Source organism: Choloepus didactylus (assembly GCF_015220235.1).
Source record: "Choloepus didactylus isolate mChoDid1 chromosome X unlocalized genomic scaffold, mChoDid1.pri SUPER_X_unloc3, whole genome shotgun sequence".
NCBI lineage: Eukaryota > Metazoa > Chordata > Mammalia > Pilosa > Megalonychidae > Choloepus > Choloepus didactylus.
Genome location: NW_023637623.1, coordinates 1,039,775 through 1,054,992, shown reverse-complemented (window position 1 = coordinate 1,054,992; position 15,218 = coordinate 1,039,775). Strand labels below are relative to the sequence as shown.

General features: G+C 60.8%; 1 protein-coding gene across 1 annotated transcript; it reads right to left on the bottom strand.

The window, feature by feature from the left end:
• Nucleotides 1-1,229: 1,229 nt before the first annotated feature.
• LOC119525856 (putative GTP-binding protein 6) lies at nt 1,230-15,006 on the bottom strand. The gene is made up of 10 exons (XM_037824658.1): nt 14,660-15,006; nt 11,473-11,610; nt 10,099-10,169; nt 9,754-9,884; nt 8,873-8,940; nt 8,485-8,643; nt 5,814-6,022; nt 3,594-3,742; nt 2,938-3,090; nt 1,230-1,585 (listed from the first exon to the last, which is right to left on the bottom strand). The coding sequence occupies exons 1-10, from the start codon at nt 14,997-14,999 to the stop codon at nt 1,462-1,464; spliced, it is 1,542 nt and encodes a 513-aa protein (XP_037680586.1). The 5' UTR covers nt 15,000-15,006; the 3' UTR covers nt 1,230-1,461.
• Between the last annotated feature and the right edge of the window lie 212 nt (nt 15,007-15,218).

Here is a 15,218-nt window from a genome sequence, read left to right as displayed (position 1 = left end):
GGACTGCCGCAACCAAGCACTACAAACTGCGGCTTCCAACAGCACATCCATTCCCTCGGGGTGCTGGAGGTGAAGCGAAAAATCCAGGTGGGCGGCTGGCCGAGCTCCTCTGGGCCCAGGGGACACTGGCGCCGCACCCTCCCGGCTTCTCCAGGCCCCACATCCCTGGGCTTGCAGCCTCTTCCTCACTTCCCTCTGCGGGCTCTGCCCCCGCCTCCTCTCGAAGGACCTGCGATGCCCCCGGGCCACCGGAACACCAGGAGCCGTCCCTCCCACCTGCAAAGGCCCTGGCCGTGCAGGGTCAGATGCACAGGTTCTGGGGACCTCTACACGAGTGGGGGGCTGCTATCCCGCGGACAGCACCGTCCCAGGTGGTTTCCACAGGACGGCAGCGCTGGGGCCGGATTTCCAGCAAGGGAGAGGGCCGGGGGCCTGTCCCTCGGCACTGGGCTGCCTGTCTACAAACGGGAGGAGAGAGACCGGCTTCCGGAAAGTTCACACACTGCATCCTAATGTTCAGGAGGAGAGGGAGAGAGCCCCCCCCATGCCCCCCCAATTATCCCTGAACACTGAAATTCTGGGACATCTCACAAACCACTAACCACCATGAGTAAATGAAATCTCAACAAATCAAAAACATTCTATTAAAATTTTCCCCTGGGGCCAAATGGGAAAACGTCCCCCGTCCATACTGTTTAGTATTTCCCTTGGGAAACCTGCAATGGTGGGCACCCCGCAGTCTCTCTGAGAGGCCCGTGTGTCTCTAGAAGTGAAAGCCTCCAGTCAGGTTTGCACCCAGGTGGGTGGGGGGAGGTCAGATGAGGCGCCCTGAGGCTCTGTGCAGTGCTAGCCCGAGGACAGCCTCCTCTCCCTCCCGGTGGGAGTTCTGCTCCGGGAAAGACGTCAGTTTTGCTTTTCCTGTGGATAAAGGAGCTTGACTGCAACGGGTTCCCGCACCTGGCTGTGTGAGAGGATGCGCTTGCCTTCTGTGTGCGCAGTGCAGTCTGGCTTGCTGCTTATTCTTGGAACTTGCCTTCTGCATCCAGCTCTGTGGAGACTTCCCAGGCTAGCTTGCCCCTTATTTTAATTTTCTCCCCAGTGCTACCAAGGAGAAAAGCAAAGCATGGCTGTTTGTGTCACTTGTGAGACCCATGCACAGGGGAAAGGCCGCCTGTGTTTACACAACTGAAGGCCAGAAACTCCCAAAGCTAGGAAAACTGGTTCACAAGTTAAGAACAAACGAGAAGGCATTTACTGGCTTGTAACCCAAACACCCTGGGAATAAGCTCAATTCACACGGCCCGACCGCTGCCTGGGATCACTGAGGGCTGGCACGGCTGGCAGGTGTGAGGGACACAGCGCAGCAGGGGGCTCGCTCAGCAGCTCGCAGCATGGATGCCCGGCAGAGCGGGGCCGGCTTCCCGGAAAAGGCCGGAGCAACACGAGGCCACGGGCACCTCTTCATCCTGGAAAGAGCTTCCGGAACCTGCCGTAAGCAGCGTCGCTGATGATGACCTTCACGTGGGCCGTGCCGTCCTCAGGAACCACAGCCACATCCTGCACGGTCGCCTCCCGGTACAGCCAGCTGCGAACAAAAAGGCACGTTCCACGCGCACCAGTTACAGGAGCAGGCAGCCGTTCCCGCCGATCAGGACATGAGACAGTGTGATAAATATCGACTGAAAGAGCATTTGCCCGAACCACTGGTGAGAACGTTCTCTTTTCCTGGGGTGGAGAAGTGTGAGTGCCACCCCCGAACGTAAATAAGCAGAGATCAGCAGCTGACATCTGCAGGGGACATGAGCAATGACCAGGTGGGCAGACTGCAGCAGCCCTTCCAGAAACAGCACTGGACGCTGCGTCTTCCACACTCCCACAGGCTGCACAGCCGCCCGCTGCTGTTGGCCCATGCAGAAGGCCGCTTCGGGGGACCCTGCTGTCGGCCCACTCAGAAGGCCGCTTCGGGGGGACCCCGCTGTCGGCCCATGCAGAAGGCCGCTTCGGGGGGACCCACGGCCTGCACAGCGAACCCCGCCATCGCCCAGCTGTGGAGCCCACCAAGCGAACCCCACACTGCCCACAAAGGTACACACCACCCCCCCACCAACCCTGCACCTCCACCCGCCGACCCTGCACCCCTCACCCATGACTCTGCACCCCCACCCACCCGCCGACAATGCACCCGTCACCGACTCTGCGCCCCCACCCGCCAACCCTGCACCCCCGACTCTGCACCCCCACCCACCCGCCAATGCACCCATCACCCACGACCCTGCACCCCCACCCACCCGCCCTGTACCCCCCACCTGCCGACAATGCACCCGTCACCCACGACTCTGCACCCCCACCCGCTGACCCTGCACCCCTCACCCATGACCCTGCACCCCCACCCACCCGCCGACAATGCACCCGTCACCCACGACTCTGCACCCCCACCCACCAACCCTGCACCCCCACCCACGACTCTGCACCCCCACCCACGACCCTGCACCCCTCACCCCTCACCGACCCTGCACCTCCACCCGCCCACCCTGCACCCCTCACTGACTCTGCACCCTCACCCGCCCACCCCGCACCCCTCACCGACTCTGCACCCTCACCCACGACTCTGCACCCCCACCCGCCCACCCCGCACCCCTCACCGACTCTGCACCCTCACCCACGACTCTGCACCCCCACCCGCCCACCCTGCACCCCTCACCCACGACTCTGCACCCTCACTCACGACCCTGCACCCCTCACCCATGACTCTGCACCCCCACCCACCCGCCGACAATGCACCCGTCACCCATGACTCTGCGCCCCCACCCGCCAACCCTGCACCCCCACCCACTGACCCTGCCAAGCAAACCCCGCTGTTGCCCACCTGCCAACCCCCTTGCCCCACACCAAACCGCTGTCCTCACCATCGTCCCCCTGGGCCTGCGGCCCACTCACCTCAGCTGTGCTCCGGCCAGCCTGACCCTGAGGGTGAGAACCTGCCTCCCCGTCACTCTCAAAACAGCATCTTCGAGCTCCGCCTTCAGCTGCTCCAGCCCATGCCCGAGGAGGGCAGAGACGGCCAGCACCCTGGGTTCTGGGGGGCTGTACCTGTGTGGGGAGCGGGAGCCAACACACTGTGCTCAGTTCCAAGTATCAACCGGGGCCTCCAAGGGGAGGTGCCACGTCCCAGGGGCACAGACAGCCTGGACCTCTTACTGGCTCCACCTGCCTGGCCACGTGACTGCTTTGCCTACTCAGGCCCCTACCCAGATAACTAAGATGCAGGAAACAGCGAAGGGGAAGCCACTCCAGTGCCTGGGGCTCAATCTGCAAATGCAGGAGTGAGGGTGGACAAGTTTCCATTAAGGAGAGAGACTGAGGTGAAGGCTCTGCCCAGATGCTCAGCCAGGTAAGTTCAGGAGGTGTGGGGGCAGGTGCAGGGGCGGGAAGGTGTGGGGGGGCAGGTGTGGGGCAGGCAGGTAAGGGGCAGGTGTGGGGACAGGTGTGGGGAGACAGGTGTCGGGCAGGCAGGTAAGGGGCAGGTATGGGGACAGGTCTGGGGTGGGCAGGTGTGGGGCAGGTGTGAGGGCAGCTGCAGGGTGGGGACTCACCCCGGCACCAGGTCCACCTTGTTGTGGACCTCGACGATGGAGTCGAGCAGCGGGGTGGGCAGGCGCAGGCTGTGCAGAGTGGACAGCACACTGGCCTTCTGCAGCTCGGTCTCGGGGTGGCTCACATCCCTCACGTGGACGATCAGATCCTGCAGGACACGAGCGAGCCGTGTGACCCCCGAGGCTTAACCGACAGAAGGGCAACGAGACGGGGTGGCGAGGATGTGGGACATCAGAACCCAGCGCATGGCTGGTGGGAACTTCAAATGATGCAGCCGCTGCTTCCCAGAAAGGCACACGGAGGCTCACGGATAAGAAGACTTAATATCGTGAGGACGTCAACACCACCTAAGACAGAATCCCAACCGAGACCCCAGCAGCCTTCCTGCAGAAATGGAAAAGCTGATCCTCAGTTCATGTGGAGCCGCAAGGGCCAGAAGAGCCATAACAACCCTCAAAAGGAAGAGCGAGGCTGGAAGGCTCACGTTCCAACTTCAAAACTTACTACAAAACCACAGGAATCAAAACAGCACGGAACTGGTGCGAAGGTAGTCAGACAGACCAGAAGCAGACCTGGCGCGAGGGTAGACAGACCGCGAGCATAGACCTGGGGTTTAGGCACAGACCCTCACATCTGTGGTTAGGTGATTTTTCAACAAGGGGGCCGAGTCCTCTCACTGGGGAAAGGACAGTCTCTTCAACAAATGGGGCTGCGAGGACGGGACGTCCACGTGCAAAAGAATGAAACTGGACCCCATGCATCTCACCATATGCAAAAACTAACTCAAAATGGATCAGTGACCTAAACATAAGAGCTAAAACCATAGAAGTCTTGATGAAAACACAGGGGAATATCTTCAAGACCTTGTATTAGGCAATGGATTCTTAGATATGACACCAAAAATATGAGCAACAGGAAAAATTAGATAAATTGGACTTCATTAAAATGAAAAACTTTTGTGCATTAAACAACATCATCAGAAAAGTGAAAAGACACCCTAAAGAATGGGAGACGATATTTGGAAACCACGTATCTAATAGGGGTTTAATATCCAGAATATATAAAGAACTCCTACAACTCAACAACAGAGAGACAACCCAATTTTAAAAATGGGCAAAGGATAGACATTTTTCCAAAGAAGACAGTCAATGGGCAATAAGCATGTGAAAAGACGCTAAATGTTATTAGCTATTAGGGAATGCGAATCAAAAGCACAATGAGATGCCACCTCCCAAACCCACCAGAGTGGCTGTTATTTAAAAAGCAACAACAAACCAACAGAAAACAAGTGTTGGGAGGATGCAGAGAGACTGGAACTCTCGTGTGCTGCTGGTGGGAATGTAAAATGGGGGAGCCCTGTGGAAGGCAGCGGGTGGTTCCTCAAAGAGTTAAACGTAGAATCACTGCGCCACCTGGGACATCCTCTCCTGGGCATTTACCCCAAAGAATCGAAACCGGGGGCTCGGGAACTTGTACACTGACGCTCACAGCAGCATTATCTCAACAGCCCCAAACGAGGAACAGGCCACGTGCCCATCAACAGAGGATGGACAAACAAATACGGTGGAGAATTACTCAGCTGTAAAAAGAAAGGAAGCGTGGGACACGCCACAGCACGGACGAACCCTGAAGACGTCATGTTGTGTGAGAGACGCCGGACAACCAAGGCCACGTATTGTAGGGTTCCCTTTCCGTGAAATGTCCCCAACAGGAGAATCCCTGGAGACAGAGCCGACCACAGCGTGCCGGGGCCAGGGGGTGGGAGGGGTTGACCAGCTGAGGGCTGGAGTCTCCTGTCCGGGCGGTGGGAAGATTCCGGAACCAGACAGAGGTGATGGCTGTCCAACACTGTGAATGTACCCAAACCAGTGAACTGCTCCGTGAAACGGCCAGCCGTACCGTACGTGACCTTCACCTCAAGAGAAAACAGACGTGCTGCATGGTCCACTGCTGCATCGCCAACCCCAGGGCTGGAGCTGGAACCAAAGCCAACCCGAGGGCGTTTCTATCCACTCTCCTGCTCCGAACTCAAAGTGAGCACAGGCTCCTGTCACAGCCAGCTGCAGGGTCGCAGCAGCCCGGGGTTCTGGGCTGGGGGCCGGGTGAGGAAGCCCACCCACTGTCTGCTGTAACCTCCCGTGACCCTCAGGTCGGCTGACGCAGGCAGGGAGGATTTTCTGGGTCCCACGCTGCCCCCCGCGGCCTCTCTGTGCACTTACTGAGCACGCCACGTCCTCGAGGGTGGCGGAGAAGGACCCAATCAGGCTGTGCGGCAGCTGGGAGAGGAAGCCGATGGTGTCCACGTAGAGAACGCTCAGGCGTGAGGGCAGCGAGCCCCCGTGGGCAGTGACGTCCAGCGTGGCAAACAGCTGGTCCCGAGGCTGCATGGCAGCCTCCCCGGTCAGCGCTTTGATTAGGGTGGTTTTTCCTGGAAAGTGGGTCATAGGAGGACACGCCGTCTTCATGTGGCACTCACACTTCTTGGATTACATCTATGTCCCTCATCTAGCCCTGGGGCCTTGGGCAACACCCAAGGGGGTCCTCTGACAAGGGACAGGCTAGATGAGGTGCTTTATAAGGTTTCTGCACTCCTGGGACCCCTCGACCTCAGGCTGCCGTCTGTGCAGTGGACGGGGACCCCAAGGGTTCAGGCTGCTGTCTGTGCAGTGGACAGGGACCCCAGGGGTTCAGGCTGCCGTCCGGGCAGTGGATGGGAACCCCAGGGGTTCAGGCTGATGTCTGTGCAGTGGACGGGGACCCCAGGGGCTCACGCTGACGTCTGTGCACTGCACGGGGACCCCAGGGGTTCAGGCTGACGTCTGTGCACTGGATGGGGAACCCCAGGGGCTCTCAGGCCGTGGAGGAAGTCCCCTCCCACTTAACCAGAGACGCTGATGCATGGTCCCAACCGACCGCGGTATTAAACAGCTCTCCCGTCATGGGTCCTGGCAGAGGGTGACGCCATCGCCACTAGCTCAACCCCTGGCCCAAGGAAGGTGAAGCTGGCGGGAGGCGACGGCTGTTTTGTGAGGTGGGGATTAGCCCTGGAGGCGGCTGCTCTGCTGCAGACACGCTGGGCCTGGGGAGGACTCGGGGACCAGCTAGGAACCTCAGCAGGAGGCTGGAAATCAGGAGCTGAGCTGACTGGGGGTGACCCCATAAGTCAGCTGTCCTGGAGAGCAGGGCGGATTTCCTAGGAGTCTTTGTACGCACACACGCGTGTACAAACACATCATGTAATCTGCTATTTAGCTTTAGTGCTCCCTCGGCTTCTGTTTCAGACTGGTGGGGAGCGACCTGCCCCTCTTTCTGACACGGACCAGGGGCCACCTGGGCAGGGGCCTGGTTTTGCTCCCACTGGGCTTACTGGCGTGGGGAGGGCCTGGGTCACGGGAGGGCCTGGGTCACGTGGGGAGGGCCTGGGTCACGTGGGGAGGGCCTGGGTCCACGGGTGTTCAGCAAGTGTCAGCACACGGAGGTCAAGGAGGGCAGCGGGTGCAGCTTTGTTCTGCTCATTTATCGATGACGCCTGTGACTTTTCAAGGCTGTGGCTGCGAGGGGTTGAGTCATGGCCCAGGAAGGATATTGTGGCACCTCAGGGGCGACCCTACTTGGAAATAGGGTCGTGCAGGCGTCAGCAGTTAGGATGAGGTCACCATGGAGTAAGGGCCCAAATCCTAAAGGACTGGGGTCCTTAGGAAGACGAGACACACAGAGAGGAGGAGCCTGTGTGAGACGGGGCAGAGCTGGGGCGACGCAGCCATGAGCCAGGGACGCCCGGGGCCCTGGGAGAGGCAGGAGGGGCCCCTGGAGCCCTGGAGGGAGCGGCCCTGCCCACAGCCTCATTTCTGACTCTGGACCCCAGGATCACGAGAGAATAAATTCCTGTTGCCTCAAGCCACCAAGTTTGCGGTACTTTGTTATGCAGCCCCAGGAAACTATATAACAACTATAAAAGCCACAATTTCTGTCTTCTGTGTAACATCTGACCTGACATACACATTAAGATGTCTTAATACTTGTGAAGTTTTATTATGTAAAATCCAAATGCTTTCATTCTTCTAGGAAAATATCTACTCTAAATAGATTTTTAAGTGTTAAGCACTCAGTATTGTTCCTATTTCTCAGAGTTTGGAAAGCATTCATAAAGAAATGTACCCAGCTGAGGTGGTTTGAAGCTCTATGTGCCCCAGAAAATCATGTTTTTAAACTGAATCCATTCCTGTGGGCGTGAACCCCCTGCAGGGAGGACCTTGTGAGGAGGGAACTGCAGTGCAGGGGTGGCCCAGCCCCATCAGGACAGGGCTTAGTGCTACTAGTGGAGAGATTTATACACGGAAGGAAATTCAGTCAGAGAGAGAGAGGAGAGAGGACAGAGACAGAGACAGAGACACTCACAGAGGGGGCAGCCGGAAGCTGAAATGCGATGGAAGCCGGGAGAGAAGGGGCCAGGGGAGGCCGCCACGTGCCTTGCCGTGTGGGAGAGGAGCCCAGGGCCAAGGGTCACCGGCAGCTGACCCCAGACCCATCTTTGGGAGAAAGCATCGCCTTGGTGATGCCCTGATTTGGAAATTGCCAGCCTCAAAACCGTGAGCTAATAGTTTCCTGTTGTTAACCCGACCATTTCCTGGTATTTGCCAGAGCAGCCCAGGAAACTAAAACCCCGGTCCAGCGTCAGGTACTCAGCCAATGAATGAACATGTCAAACCCGAGTGGTGATGGCTTCTGGCCCCTCCAAACTCCCAGAAGATGGAAGCTATTCTTCCAGTTCCTCCCAGTTATCAGCTGGACCTCAGTAAATGTCAGTGTCTGTAGTGGATTCTCCTAAAACACGTGCAGCCTGCCTTAGACGGGAAAGTCATACACGTCAGCTCCACGATTTCTCCTTACCACAGTTTGTGTACCCCACCAGGGAGATCACGGGAAATTCTCGCTTCCTGCGCTGCCTTCTGAGGAGATGTCTTTTCTTCTTCAGTTTCTCGAGGGCCTTCTTAATTTTCATTTCCTTTTCCTTTAAGAGGCGTTGTTGTACTTGCATGAAAGACTCTCCTAGAAGCAGCCAAGATGCCCATGAGAAAGTCACAGAGATGCCGTGGGAGCCTCAGCCACTGCGCAGCCCTCAGGCCTCTGCACGTCCGGGGGTCTCCCGCTAGAATCCCGTTTTCCCCCTTTCTGCACCGTCCTCAGGCCTGTGCACATCCAGGGGCTGCCGCTAGAGTCCCCCGTTCTGTGCTCCAGTGACGACAACCACAGACGCCCAGGCACAGCCCCGGCTTACCTGAGCCCATGATGTAGCGCGAGCCCCCTCCGCGGTGCAGCTGAGGGATGCCGTGTCTCAGGTTCGACCTGTGTGGACATGGGAGTGGCTGGTCAACTGCGGGCACACCCCTTCCTGCAGGAACGCAGCGTGAGCCACAGCTTCCAACGCGCAGGTGAGGACACGCTTTTCCGTGGCGGCTCTGGGGGCCTCAGCGACCCTGTGACCTCACGCTCGTGGGGTGCTCACTGTTGGGGCAGGGGGAGCGGGGTGGAGGAGCCTCCCGAGGAGGCGAGTCTGGGTGCTGGGATCCCTCCCACCAGGCAGAACGGACACTGCAGGGCTTCTCAGGCAGGTGTTTCCGTTAGGCAGCCCAGGAGGGGTCAGAGGCGTGAAAACAGAAGGGAGGCAGGTGAGAGAGGGGAGATGACCCGATGATGACCTGCGCAGGGTTGTGGGAGGTCGGGTGACGCACCCAACAGAGACCCACTCTTCCCTGAGTGCCTGTGGGTGCGAACTCATTTGTAATAGGACCTGCTGAGGGTGGCATTTTTAGTTAAGGTGCGGCCGGCTGAACCAGGTGGTTCTTGACCCATGAGCCGGAGGCCCGGGGAGGAGGAAAATCCAGGTCAGATGGTGGAGAAGGCCGCAGGGCAGGGAGTAACCAGAGAGGCTGATGAGGAGAGGGGAGCTGTGGACAGAGACAGAGGTGCCCACCACGGAGCCCAGGATTCCACCAGACCAGGGGGAGGGAGCTCCGTCCAGATCAGGGGGAGGGGGCTCCGTCCAGACAGGGGGGCTCTGTCCAGACTGGGGGGAGGGGGCTCCATCCAGACCGGGGGGCTCCGCCCAGACCAGGGGGAGGGGGCTCCGTCCAGACCGGGGGGCTCCGCCCACACTACCTCAGCAGGGGGATCTCGGCCAGTGCGAGCTGCAGTCTCGCCTCTTTGGTTCGGGCGTTGCAGCGGAAAATGTGAAGGACAGTTGTGAAGCGGTCAAAAACCTCCACACCCCAGGCAGCTTCAAGTTCTTTCTGGGAAAGGAAAGAAGGCAGGGGTGGCCCAGGGTGAAGCTCCAGCCCGTCGCAGGAGGCCTCGGCTGACGGGACAGTGGACGTGGCTCAGGGGGGCTGTCACGTCCTAATCTGTTCATCTAGGGTGGGAACCTCTGACCTGAGCCCTTTGACGTCACCTGACGTACGTGGTGGCTGCAAGTCAGAACGACGGCACAGACGTGGTCCGGCATACCTTTGTCGGCGGGGCCATTCTCTCCACGTTCAGAAAGACGGACGTGATTTCTGGCGACTTTCTGATTCTCTCTAAGGCAAAGAGAAGTGGCACCAGGGTTTACACTTTCCCATACGTCCACCCTGGAAATAATCCCCGCACCGGTGTTTTCACGTGAACTTTTGTTGGCATGTTCACACGACACCTGTCAGGCCATGGGTGGGGTTCAGGGAGAGGAGTGGGCTCCAGTTGTGGGCGTGTGAGCGACGGGGTGTGTGAAAAAGCAGGTGATGACAGCTGGATGACCAGCCCCACTGCAGCCAGACACCAGGAGAGGGTGGCAGGGAGAGCAGGCAGGGTGCACGAGAGGGCTTGGCTCCAGGTGCAGGGCACAGGTGTTTGGGGTGCATGAGAGGGCTTGGCTGGGGGCGCAGGGCACAGGCATTCGGGGTGCATGAGGGGGCTTGGCTCCAGGTGCAGGGCACAGGCAGTTTTAAAATGGGCCTCACTTCCACCGTCACCCCACTCGGGCCTCAAGACTCACGGATTCCGATTTGGGAAATCCGCCTACCTGCCAAAATTTACTCATAACCCCAAATCAACGGCAGCACCTTCCCAGTCGTTCCTGGGCAGAGGGGCACTGATCTGAGTTGCCCGAGATGCCTGCTCCCAGCTGGGGAAGGCCATGCTCTGCCTGCTAGGGCAGCCCTGGGGCTGTGAAAAGTGTCCTTATAAGGGTCAGTTTAGAGCTGCTTCTGCGTTGCTGTGCTTTCCAAGGGTGACTTCTCTGCTTACAATGCCCCTGGATGAGTGTTGCGGTGGTGACTAGTCCCTAGGCCGAGCTGTCCCTCACGGAGGAAACACACGTGCTGGCTGAGCCTTGCTCAGGCCTGTGTTCCAGCTCTGCGGCAGAGTTCCATGACTCAACCGTGTGCACTGAATCCAGAGTCTGTACTCGGAAACACACCTGAGACATGGTGCTGTGTGGACCGTGTCCCCACCAGGGGCTCACGGCTGCGCCCTGTGCCTCCCCTGGGCAGCTGTCCAGCTTCCCTCCGCTAGGGCCCCCGGTGGCTTCCCGGAACACGCTGCCCACAGCAGGACTCGCCTGCACCCGGATCTGGAGCACAGACCACCTCGGCCTCCCTCCGCTAGGGCCCCCGGTGGCTTCCCGGAACACGCTGCCCACAGCGGGACTCACCTGCACCCGGATCTGGAGCACAGACCACCTCGGCCGTCTCTTCCGGGACCTCATTCCATGTTTCTCGACACCTGACCAGCTTCCCTGGCTGTGTGGTGGTTCCTCTGTGGCCCAAGCAGCCCCTGCCCATCCACCCCGTCCTGGTGCAGGACTCAGGAAAGGAGGGGAGAGAACATCCTCCCTTCCCGACTCACCCGTTAGTTGCTCGAAGGTGCCCCTGCCAAACACAAGCTTGCTGTCGGGCACCTTCGTGGGCAGCACCACCGTGTCCACCACGACCCAGCCATCCAGCGTGTGCACCAGCGCCGTCGCCTCGGCCACCTGCCACTCGGCTGTGGGGAGAGAGGCCACCGTGAGATGCTCTCCCCCATCCCGTCCCCAGCCGGGAGCCCCTTCCGCTCTCGCCGGGTGTGTCTCACGGCCACACAGTGGGCTGTCAGTCAGGGGGACACAGGCGTGTGCAGAAGTGGAAACGCCCCGAGTCCACGAGCCTCAGGCTGCACCCAGTGTGCCCTGGAGGGCTGTAGTGAAGGCTGCTCGGAGGTGTCTGCACGCTCCAGCTTCCAACAGGGATTGCGTCCGAGTTCCAAGGAGCAGAGCCCCGGGGAGTGCCACCGACGAGAAACCGCAGCCTCCAACAAAGGAAGGGCCGGCCCCAGGAGGGTGCGTCCCCGTTTTCTAACCACCCTTCCGTTAAGACGCGTTGGAATCCCTGCATGTGCACAAGGTCGAGCTCCTCACGGACACCGCCGTGGGTGTCTCCCGCTGGGACAGCTTCCAGCCTTTCTCCAAGGGCTGTGCGGCTTTCCACGGAGAGGCCGTGCCAGGCTGCCTCCCCCCCAGGCCACACTGGGACCCATTGCAGCCGGCCAGGACACCACGGGCCCGGCTTTCCAACACTGACCGCCACTCCTCACGCCAGTCGCCCGCTCAGGCACCCTGACCCTGGGAAAACCGCACACAGCCACCCGGCCCTCTTCCAGGACCCCACTTCCTCCTTGGGCTGGGTGAGCCCTGGGATGAGCCCGTCCTGCAGACCTGGGTGTCAGACGTCTGGCCCCAGAACCGGGAGAGAATGGGGTCCCGTTGTTTTCCGCCCCCGGTGTGTGGTGATATGATACAGTGAGCACAGGAAACGCAGCCAGTGCCCAGGCTCTACTGGGGCTCCTGCCTTGTCCCCCCACCAGGACTCTGCCCTGCCCCTCTCCTTCCCCTGCAGCCCCAAGATTTCCCTTCAAGCACCTCATTTCCCGCAGTGTGATCTCTCCCACTTGCAACAACAAAGCACCTCTTTTCAGCCCACACCCCCTGCACCCCTTTCCGCCCCTCTCCTTTAGGGCAGTTTCACAGAGCAGAGGCCTAAGCTCTGCCTCATTCCCCGGCTCCCTGAGTCACGGACTCTACTTCAACAGCACCGAGGTGGCGGCATCTCTGGCTCTGGTCTAAGCACTTGCAAACGACAAGTCCCTCAGTCCTGGAAACCACCCCAACATATTGGTACAAAGAAGAAACTGAGACACGGGGGTCCTTCACACGACAGACAAGGCTGGGAAGAGGGGGCCAGGCTGGGTCTGAAGGTGTGTGTTGGGGGTCCCCTCATGCCGTGAGGGGGCCTGTTCCCTGTGGGGGATCCCCACTGTGCCATGGGATTTCTCTGTTCTTTGTGTGGGACCCCCATTTTCTGTGCTCTGGGGTGACCCCATTCTCTCTGCCATGGGGGTGTATCTATTCTTTGTGGGGGACCCCCATTCTCTGTGCTTGGGGGGATCCCTGTTCTCTGGTCCTACCTAGACCCCCAGGCCCCATCTTCCCCGAGCCTCGCCCTTAGCTCTGGAGAATCACCACCTGCTTCGCCGTGGTCCCCACTCCGGCCTGTGCTCCCCGAATATCCAGCCTCACGCAGACACCGGCTAAGGGGCCCACCCCTAGGAACTGCCCAGGGGAGAAGGACACACGTCCACAGACTGTACAAGTGCGTTCGTCACAGCGTTATTCACAATCATTGCCAAAGCGAGCAGCAGCGGACAGACAGAACAAGAGAACATGGTCTGTCCAAGCAATGGAGTCACAGAGCCACAAAAGAACGCGGTTCTCATCCACCGAACAGCACACCCGAGCCCGAAGACATGATGCTGAGGGCAGAACCCAGTCCTGAAAGGCCGCGTGCTGTGTGGCTGCGTTGACGTGAAACCCAGGTCCGAGGGGGCGGAAAGCAGACCGGTGGCCACAGGTGCTGGGCGACGGGGAGTGACGGCTGCGGGGATGGGCTTTCCTTCCGGGGCAGTGGAAGTGTTTCAGAACTAGACAGAGGTGGTGGGTGCACAACTCTGTGAGTTCACTAAGCACCACTGACCTGAACGCTTAAAACGGGTGAATTACATCTCGATAACACCACTACCCGACCCCCAAAAAGAGGACAAGAGAAAAGACACAAAGAACGTCAGGTCACTGCTGTGCTCCGACCCTTTCGTGGCCTCAAGACCTGGAGTGGCTGGGCTCTCACCTCCACCCTCCGTGGACCCCTCAGTCCGCTAGACCCCGGGCCAGCTCCCCGGACACGAGGCAGTGCGGCCCCGCCAGCCTGGAAGCAGTCTCGGAAGCAGCCTCCCGCGGTGCTGGCTGCTGGAGGACAGGGGACGGGTCCGCCGTGTCTGCTCTGCCCCCAGCCTTGAAGGGGTCCGGGGAGAGCTGCCGAGTGGGGACTGGAGGGAGGCACGGGTGCCTGTGAGGGCCTCTCCCGGCAGCTGAGTGCTGCATGAGGAGCCCTGACGACAGACACCCGGACGGTCTCAGCGGCCCCTCGGTGGGGCGGGCAGCCCATGGGGGAGGATGCGGGACACCCGACAGGGCCTGCCCCACTGAGGACGCTGCACAAGGCCTGGCTCCCTTCCACTTTGAACATCTGGCTGTAAAGACAGGGCGGATCCCCAAGGCCTAAGGCTGGAGGAGTGAACCCCAAACCCGGAGGCTCCCAGGGCCTCGGCTCTGTGGAGGGAGGCAGCAGGCCCAGGGAGGGGATCTGCCCCTCGGCTCTGCGAGAATTTAACCCTTCAGACACGCTCGCAGTCGGAGGAAAACACCCGATCAGTGGCAGGGGCTCGCAACGGACAAATCAACCTTTTTGAGTATGGCGCACAGAGGCTTGGTCATTTCCACTTCCTCGCCAGGGACGGGGGAGCTGAGCCTGCCTCCCTCCCTCCCTCCCTCCGCCCCATCCTCTCCTGCTCTTTGGAACCCCGCATTCCCCACCCAGACCCTCGGCAGGTGAGGCCCGGAGGCCCCGCCCCCAACTACGGGCCCCGCCCACCCGGAGGCCCTGTCCCTCGCACGCCCCGCCCATCCCACAGGCCCCCGCCCCCTCTCATGCCCCGCCCCGGTCACCTCTGGTGAGCTGCGGGCTCCTGGCGCCCCACTTGACCTCCGGGTGGACCACGCACACGCGCTGGGCGCCCCCGGGCAGCAGAGGCTCTGTCAGTAGCAGCAGCTGCTGCTCCTCCTCCTCCTCCTCGGTCTCCTCCTCTCCCGCGCGCACCCTCCGGCCCTCCGCCCGAGGACCCCGCGCCCCGCCCGCCGCCCCCTCCAGGCCCGGGCCCCTGGGGCCGAAGGCGACGAGCGCGCGCGCGGAGCAGGGCGGCGGCGGCCGGGGTCCCGGCGGGGGGCGGCCGCGGGGCGCTCGAGGAGGCCGGAGCCCCGCGCGGACGGCGGCCCGGAGGGCCCACATCGCTCCGCGCGCGTGACGCGGGGGGGCGGGGCCTCGGGCTCCCGGCGAGCGCTGGGCCTCAGCGGGCTCCCATTGGCCGCCCGGAGTCAGGTGGGGGCCGCCCGCCGCTGCCTGATTGGTCCGCGCGGTAGCGGGTCGCGGGGGCGGGCCCAGCTCTGGCCGCGCTGCTCGCCTGGAGCCCGCGATGTGGGGTCCACTCGGGTGTCGGGCGTCCGACTC

Excerpts from the sequence above, each read along its gene's own strand:
- LOC119525856 (XM_037824658.1), bottom strand. The coding sequence starts at position 14,999 with ATGTGGGCCCTCCGGGCCGCCGTCCGCGCGGGGCTCCGGCCTCCTCGA. Across the intron at positions 8,941-9,753 it reads GCCGAGATCCCCCTGCTGAG|GTCGAACCTGAGACACGGCA; the intron begins GTAGTGTGGGCG and ends ATGTCCACACAG. Across the intron at positions 1,586-2,937 it reads CTGGCCGGAGCACAGCTGAG|CTGGCTGTACCGGGAGGCGA; the intron begins GTGAGTGGGCCG and ends TTTTGTTCGCAG.